General features: G+C 34.9%; 1 protein-coding gene across 1 annotated transcript; it reads left to right on the forward strand.

Moving 5' to 3' along the window:
- The first annotated feature begins 3456 nt into the window (after nt 1-3456).
- On the forward strand, nt 3457-6214 carry LOC145001852 (cyclin-A1-4-like). Its single transcript, XM_078961192.1, has 9 exons — nt 3457-3890; nt 4258-4561; nt 4651-4787; nt 4869-4961; nt 5048-5181; nt 5264-5450; nt 5535-5684; nt 5790-5924; nt 6007-6214. The coding sequence occupies exons 1-9, from the start codon at nt 3699-3701 to the stop codon at nt 6076-6078; spliced, it is 1404 nt and encodes a 467-aa protein (XP_078817318.1). The 5' UTR covers nt 3457-3698; the 3' UTR covers nt 6079-6214.
- Nucleotides 6215-9261: the final 3047 nt, after the last annotated feature.

The following is a 9261-nucleotide window of genomic DNA, read 5'->3' on the forward strand; positions in this document are numbered from 1 at the left end:
GATTTACACGTAAAGTTTCCAACTTTACGTGTGAATAACATCAAATGAAGGTTTTAAGGTTCAAAGCACACTATAATAGTAGATTTAGAGCTTTCATGCAAAATGGATCCATAAAGGTGCTAGATCTAAGCTTTTGGAGTTCAAATCTAGCTAGACCCGAAGGCTAATCAACTCCATGAGTCCTCAATGTTACTATTAAGTTAAGAAATGGTTCAAGAATGGCTTTAATGGCTTCAAAAAGGAGATTTAAGCATAGAAACAGAAAAAGTGCCAAGATATACCTTACTTTCTTCTGAAATTCCTCAAGGATCTAGGATCTCCTTTTTCTCTTCTTGATCTACCTTCCTTTATCTCTAAAAATCTTCAAAGAACACACCAAAATCACACAAAATGCAAAGAGGGCTCTAGGGTTTCGAGAATGATGCTCTGAGGGGTGATGGGGGCTGACTTGAGGCCCCAAAAGTTGTTTAAATAGGGTGCAAACCCTTGAAATTAGGGTTTCATCCAGACTGACGGACTCACCGAGTCCGGAATATGGACTCGTTGAGTCGCCAACTTAAACGTGCTTGAAATCGCGACCCTAATCGACGAGTCCAGCTACCGACTCGTCGAGTTCCCCCCTTAAAACTTGAAGAAAAATAACAATAAATAGAATATAAATAACATACCAGAATTGGGGTGTTACATCCGATGGGTTTTAGGCACAACAAAACAAACTTAAAACTCTCAAGTGTGCATGCAATCTAAAACAAGATCTGTGTTTTCACTATTTAACCTATAACTATGAACATCAAAATAAGAACCCTAAAAACCCTATGTAATTTTCGAAAAACACATAAAAGGGTTTAGGATTACATACCTTATTGTTATTATTGCAAATAACAATGATCCTTGTCTTGTTGAAGCTTTGGAAGCAAGCACCACAAGCGTCATGCCTCTAATGGTTAACACCCAACACAGGTTCACACCCAACACAAGCAAAAAGGAAATTATGGAGAGAAGAGGAAAGAGGACAAAATTTCGACCTAGCTCTCTAAGAGTATGAGTGGCTGAAAATCGCTAGGCATAGGGTCCTTTATATAGTGGTACAAGGATGTCATGGATAACCTTAATCTGAATATAATAATAATATTTCAAATTTGTAATTATTTAGCTCCATATTTATCCACATAGGATAATCTAGAAACCCTACATTATCCCTTAGAAACCGTCCACCCCTTCGTGGAAGGTTCTGGAGCCTTTTTCTCAATTATTAAACATTTGCACTTTAGTCCCTACACTTTTAACTAATTTCATTAATCTTGAAATTAATTCCAATTAAATGTTGATAAATTATTAATCAAATATTACTATTTCTAATTAATATATTATTCTCATAATGTATTAATAAATTATTTATTTCAATTTATTAATCGAATAATAAATCAACCTCTCTCTCCAAAAATCATCATGTCTGGTTGTTAGGTTTGAGGGCAATCCAAAATGATTGTGCTGCTCTCAATTCAAGTTTATACCAATTATAGTTATGGACTTAGATACTTAATCCAACAAAATCTTTGAGCAAGCGTGTTATTAATGCAATTATCATATATAGAAGTAATATTGGAAACCAAACTTTTATTCCAAGAATGTCTTTAACTCCTACTGAAAACAAGATCTCGTTCAAATTCCAAAAAAGAGAATTTTCATTCATTGTATGTTTTGCAATGACAATTAATAAGAGCTAATGACCGTCTTTATCGAATGTTGGTTTGTTTCTCAATGATCCTCTTTTTACACATAACCAATTGTATGTTGTTATATCTAGAGTTCAGAGTAGAGAGAGATTAAAATTTTTAATTTTAAATAAGGATTGTAGACTGTCAAATAAAACATTAAATGTTGTGTATACAGAAGTTTTTAGAAATTTATAAAAACTTTGTACAATTTTATTATTTATATCATTTTTTTTTTAAATTTTGATTCAATTCTACAAAAATAATATTTTTCTAACATATCTAAAAATGCAAATTATCGATCGGATATTCAAACCACTATGCTTTCATTATTTTAAAGAATCATTATATCATTATGAAATGACTCATAAAACATCTAGATTTATTACTTATTACAAAATTTATTACCATTGTTCAATTATTAAGTACTAGTTGTGAGACCCGTATATTATACGGGTTAATTAAAACAAAATGTTAAGTACGAATGATTAAATAGAAATTTTATTTGAATTTGAAATTGAAATAAGTGAAAATTATGTGAAAAAAAAACATGCAAAAAATAAATTAATTAAAATTATGTGTTTAAAATTTAAAATTTAAAATTAATAGTAATTATGGTAGGTTTAATTTATGGAAACTAAATTAATAATAGATTGAAAATGAAAATTGAAGCAATGACAAATGGAAAATAAATATAAAGCTCAAAATTATGACAAAATTACATGTGGCTAATTTTATAAGAGAATGACATGTGGCAAAGTCATTTTCATTTATTATGGTAGATTATTATAAATAAAATTATTTTTAATTTTCTCATGTCCACGAGTTATAACCTAATTATGAACCCACGTATAGATATTATGTTGATGTGATTCCAATAAATGCTTATTTTATGACATGGTTCACATTAATTTCAATATTTTTATCAACTTAATATAAAAATTATTATTTTATAGTTACTAAGACTAACATAGTGATTTTGGACGATATATATTTATCAATATTTTAATTATGTAATTATACTTGCTCAATGGGCAAGAATTCACCTAATATTTATTAAAAATAAGGTCATTTTCCTTGCACGACATATATTTAAAATCTCCAAAATTTTTAAAATTACAAGATAAACAATTTGAAACTTCCAGCTCCTCAATTTATATACATTAATGGTTTTCTTTCACAAATTCCAAAATAAAAATAAAACATATATATTTCAAATTTCAGGTGATTGGTTATCCAATATATTTGAAAATTACAATTCATATATTTATATGAGATTTCAAATTAGACATTTGGATTCGAACATTTTTTAAACATCCCTGAATTTAATAATTGAAACCTATTTTAACACAAGGGTAGTCATAATAAATACTTGAAGTAGAAAAGAAGTGAGCAATACATCCATTAAAATATTGTGACAAGGACCAACGTTCAAATTCGAATTCAAAAAAAACCCACATGCCAAAGTGACACACACAATCAGAAAGCCCAATATTCAAAATCTTATAAAAAGACACTTGTGAAACCCAATGTCTTCAAAAATTTACATATTCAGCCCTTCATTTTTCCAAAAATAATACAAAATGGCCACTCCTCCATAGCCCAATGTAAGAAAACAGACAAGAGCCTCCTTGTCCGCTCCTAACGAATACCTGCTTCTCATCCTACGGCCAAGATCAATTCTCATTTCAAATCATCCCCTTTGCCCGCCTTCAAAAATACCATTAAATAACTCTCTCTCTTCCTTTCTCTCTCACTCAGTCACTCTGCTTTTTGAATTCGTTAACCCTTTTCAGTTCTGAGAAAATCAAACGGATACTTTCATTTTAAATCACATGAATTCACTTGGGTTTTCTTGGATTTGTTTTAATTTCTTGTTCTAGTTGTCAATTCAAAGCCAAAACGCCGTTGAATTTTAGGGTTTTGTTTCTAGGGTTCCTTTCTTCTTTCTTTTATTTTCTGGGTTTCTTGCTGCATTGAGTGATGTCGACGGTAACACACAATCGGAAAGCTTCAGGAACGACGTCGTCACTTGCAAAGCGACAGGCGTCGGAGAATGTCGTCGGGAAATCAATGGCTTTACCGCCTCACATGGCCAAGAAACGCCCTGCTCTCGCTAACGTCACGAATCAAAGACCCACCTCTCATAACATCTCAAAAAGCACATCTAATTTGGTAAAACATAATTTCATTCTTTCACGTTCTTTTAAATTATGTGGTTTTCATTTTCTTCATATATCACAATGATGTTTGATTTTCTTGAATATGTTCTGAATCAGTGTTTATGCAACGAGAATTTTGGTGATCAGATCCATTTCTTGATAAACAATCATAATCTCTTACCAACGGAATTTTTCTTTTGATTTAAGATACATTATTAATGCTCTGTTTCCTCCAAGACCGACGAGCACAGTTCCTTCAAATTCAAAATCGACCCTACTTCTTTTTTGTCTTATTTCAATAATTTTAATGCTTAAGTTTCAAATTAAAACATGTACAATTTAAATTTGATTAAAATACTGACTATAAACTGCATCTACAGAAGGGATCTTCATTTGTCAACAACAATGGCGCCTCGTATGGAAGTATCTTCTCATCATCAACCCATGTGAAGCCAACTGCTTCAACTAAGAGTATACCCACATCAAAAAAAGATGCAATCGTTCCTCCTGTTCAATCTAAAATGGACGTGTCTCCATCTAAATCCGACATGGATGAAACAATGTCCACATGTGAATCTTTAAACAGCCCAGATGTCGAATACATCGACAACAATGACATCGCTGCAATGGAGTCAATCGAGAGGAAAACATGCAGTAAACTGAACATCTCCGATGAAACAACAGGTACTGATTTCGGTTTCTGTGATTATACAGTTTGTAGTTTTTCAATTTCGTTTTCTTGTAGATTAAAATTTTCAAATTGGGTTTTTCAGGAACAGTATGCAAGAGAGAGATACTTATGGAGATGGGGACAAATGACAAGATTGTCGATCTTGATGTTGATTTCATGGATCCACAGTTGTGTGCAACTATGGCGTGTGACATTTATCAACACCTTAGAGCATCCGAGGTGCATTATTGTTTTAATCGTTTCTAATCCCGTTTGTGATTGAGTCGCTGATTTCTAATAACTTTTTATTGGTGATTTTAGGCAAAGAAAAGACCTTCAATTGATTTCATGGAGAAAGTTCAGAAAGATATCAATCCCAGCATGCGTGCAATCCTAATAGACTGGCTTGTCGAGGTAATACAAAACATTATTTTAATCCCATCTTTTTTTAGCAATTTTGTTACTTTTGTTAATACTAATATAAAATGTTATGAATTTAGGTTGCAGAAGAGTACAGATTGGTACCCGATACATTGTATTTGACTATTAACTACATCGACCGATATCTTTCTGGCAATTTGATGGATAGGCAACGATTGCAATTGCTTGGAGTTGCTTGCATGATGATTGCTTCGTAAGAGACATGTTTCTTGCTTTTTGTTCATAATATTATATGCACATTTTGTTTTGATTAAGAAAATTGAACTTGTTTTCAGGAAGTATGAGGAGATCTGTGCACCACAAGTGGAAGAATTCTGCTACATTACTGATAATACATACTTCAAAGATGAGGTGTTGCAAATGGAATCTGCGGTTCTAAATTTCTTGAAGTTTGAAATGACTGCTCCAACATCGAGATGTTTCTTGAGGCGATTTGTTCGTGCTGCTCAAGGAGTAAACGAGGTATAAATCTCAACGAATTTTACCAAAAGATAAAAGAATAATTTTTTGCATTTGATTTACTGATATGGTATAAAATATAAACAGGCTCCTTCGATGCAATTAGAGTGTTTAGCAAGCTACATATCCGAGTTATCTCTTCTCGAGTATAACATGCTTTGTTATGCTCCTTCTCTTGTTGCTGCATCAGCCATCTTTTTAGCAAGATTTGTACTTGTTCCATCAAAGAAACCTTGGGTATGTCGTATGTGCCATTATTATTATTATTATTGTTGTTGTTGTTTTTTGGTTGTTTTATGATGTTGGTTTCTAAGTTGGAACTTTGGATAATAAATTGTACAGAATTCGACATTGAGGCATTATACTCGGTATCAGCCATCGGATTTGAGTGAATGTGTGAAGGCTCTGCATGCTCTTGTTTGTGAATGCCCGAATTCTAGTTTGCCAGCAATCAGGGAAAAGTACAGTCAACATAAGGTGTGTAATTGTGAAATTACTGTATTGGTAATTTTGATGATGACTTGGGGTTAATTTGGTAATTTTGATTGATGTGAAACAGTACAAGTTTGTAGCGAAGAAGCATTGTCCGAGGTCAATACCGGTGGAGTATTTTGAGAACATTAGCAGCTAAGAAGGTGAAGGTGTGATGACAGAGGCAGTGGCAGGAGTCTTTTTTCCAATGTTCTGTTGGATGGATCCAACATGCTACTTGTAATTGTGTTCTACTGATGCAATGAATAGATGAATGTTTTTATTTTTTCTTGAAATTCTATTGTTTCTCAATTGAATCTTGAAGAAAATATCAAGAAAGTAGAAATGAAGAGTAAAAGAAACAAATTAAATAGGGATCACAGCCACCAAATAAGTTTCTTCTTTCTAACAAAAGGCTCGACAAAAATCCTCAAAAAAACTGTTGATGTTTTAAATTTGTTGATTTTGACGTTTTGGAATCACAGAAATATCTACATAATGAGGGTCCAATGTTAATACGAAAAGCGTAGAATGTTTTGAAAATAAGGGTCAAATATCCACACCACTTTAGGTTCCATTTCTGCAATATAGCATTTCATTAAGATAACAAGATTCTGGAGCCTTATCGCATAGGGAACAAATGTTTGATTGAATGAATTATAACTCCTCTATCTTCCAGGTTTATTGCTACAGGCATCCTGTTCATAGCTGCCCTCCAAACGAAACACCTATTTTCAATGGTATTGCTTTCAGCCAGCATATCCTGTTTCCTTCGCAAGGATTGAGATTGGAGTTAATTTTGTGGCCTAGTGTACCAATGGTTTCCTTTGCAAGGATTGAGATTGGAGTTATCTACTATCTGCACTCAAATTGAAGCAAAATTCATTTTGTGTTAGTTGCATATTGACCCCCATGAAGCATGTCACGTAAGTTTTATAGATCATCCATACCTCTTTCTACATAATTTGCAACTTCCAACACCAGTGAAAGCAAAAACTTGATGCAACTACTCTATCAGATACCACTTGATGCGACTACTCTATTAGATGACATAGTTTTGTCGTTTCCATCTCGTATAATCTAGGAAAACACTCTTGTAGTGTTAAAGACCAACACCAATGGTCCTTCCAAAATAATATACTTATATTGGATCCAGGCATAAGTGCGAATAGCTAGCTCATGATAATTGATGTCAACTTCAAGAAGAGCTTTAATGGTTTTAGCTATGTTGCTCCACCGCCTTCTCAAATAAAGTTGACTCACGCGATCATTCATTCTGCTCTTTGGTCTTTGTGGAAAGCCAGAAACGACTGCTCCTTTAACAATATTGCTCCATCTTAGACCCGTATTTTTGAAGATATTAAGGCGAACTCTTTCATATGGATAAAAAACAGGAGAGGGGGTATGAATTGATTTAACTTTCCCTGTCCCACACCAAAGAATAGGCATTCCTTTTATAAATGATAAAAGTTACATAATACATACACCAAGAATAAGAGAAATACACAAAAGGCACAACAAAAGTTACAAAGACATATTAACATCCCCCCTCAAGCGAAAGGGCGGAGGACCAAGACGAAGCTTGGAACGAAAGAATTCAAATTGAGACCGGGAAAGACTCTTAGTGAAAATATCCGCCACTTGAAGCTTGGTAGGAACAAATTTTGTGAACAGTTTACCCGAGGTCACAAGTTCACGAATGTAGTGGTAATCTATATCAATCTGCTTGGTATGTTTGTGAGCCATAGGATTCTGAGTCATGAACAGAGCACTTTGATTGTCACACAAGAGTGTCAGTCGATCAGGGGGCAAGGCACGCAATTCACGCAAAAGATTTGTAAGCCATATAATCTCAGCAGCAGCGGTTGCCATTGCACGATATTCAGACTCACAACTGGAGCGGGAAACAGTAGGCTGCTTTTTTGCACTCTAAGAGATGAGATTCCCACCTAGAAAGATGGAGTACCCACAAGTGGATCGACGAGTGTCAAGGTAGCGAGCCCAATCTGCATCCGAATAGCCCAAAACAGAGGAATGTGCCATCTTGGTGAAGGAAAGCCCATAGGAAACTGTAGCCTTGACGTATCTTAAAATTCGTTTAAGATGTTGCAAATGAGTAGTGGTGGGAGTTTGAAGAAACTGATTGACTTGATTCACGGCATACGAGATGTCCTGGTAATAGTGAAGTATTGGAGAGCCCCCACAAGAGACCGATAACAAAAGCGATCCTTGCGCGGTTCCCCAACTGTGGAAAATGATGCAATAGTGGCCAGTGGAGTTTGAACGGGTTTAGCGTCGAGAAGATCAACACGTTGAAGAACTTCCCGAGCGTATTTAGATTGGCTTAGAAACAAGCCATCATCAGTGCGAATGACTTCTAGCCCTAGAAAATAGGTAAGACTGTCAAGATCCTTTATTGCAAATTCAAGATTGAGTCGAGTAATGAAAGATGTAAGACGCGTGAGTTGATTGCCTGTTAAAATAAGATCATCAACATAAACCAGTAAGTACATAATGCATGAATCCTGTGTAAAGATGAACAACGAGGGATCAGATCGACTGCATGAAAACCCATTTTGGATCAAAAATGACTTAGACGTTGAAACCAAGCCCGGGGAGCCTGCTTTAGATCATAAATAGCTTTGTTAAGTTGACAAACATGATCAGGAAAATGTGAATCAACAAAGCCTGCAGGTTGTTCCATATACACACATTCAGTTAAGTGATCATGAAGGAACACATTATTGACATCAAGCTGATGGAGTCCCCAATTATTAAGAACAACCAAGTCCAAAATGACACATATAATAGAAGCCTTCACAATAGGATTGAACGTGTAGGAGAAATCGAGTTCGGGTATTTGGCTATAGCCTTGAGCAACAAGAGGAGCTTTGTGACGTTCAATGGTACCATTGAAACGATATTTTGTGCAAAATAACCATTTTGAACCAACAACATTTTGTCCGGTTGGTCGTGGAACTAACGTCCACGTATTATTATTATATACAACAGCAAGTTTCTTTTGCATGGCTGTTAACCAACGTGGGCTTTTGACGGCAATTTTGAAACCTTTTGGGTCATGGGCTGAGAACAAGGTGGAAAACAAGGCATGCCGAGTAGTGTGAGAGAAGTCAGGACGATATTTTGGTTTAAATATTCCTGATTTTGCTCGAGTCTGTATTGGATGAGAAAAAGCAGGTGGAAAAGGCGGTACCGGGTAGGGCCAAACTCTACAGTTCCAAAGAATTCAGTTGTCGGAGTGGAGCAGAATCCAGACGCCGCATTAGAGATTGGGTCAAAAACTGGATCAAAAATTGGCTCGGAAACTGGCTCGGAGACCAGC

This window comes from Lactuca saligna, chromosome 6 (genome assembly GCF_052625555.1).
Source record: "Lactuca saligna cultivar CGN05327 chromosome 6, ASM5262555v1, whole genome shotgun sequence".
NCBI classification, from domain to species: Eukaryota; Viridiplantae; Streptophyta; class Magnoliopsida; order Asterales; family Asteraceae; genus Lactuca; species Lactuca saligna.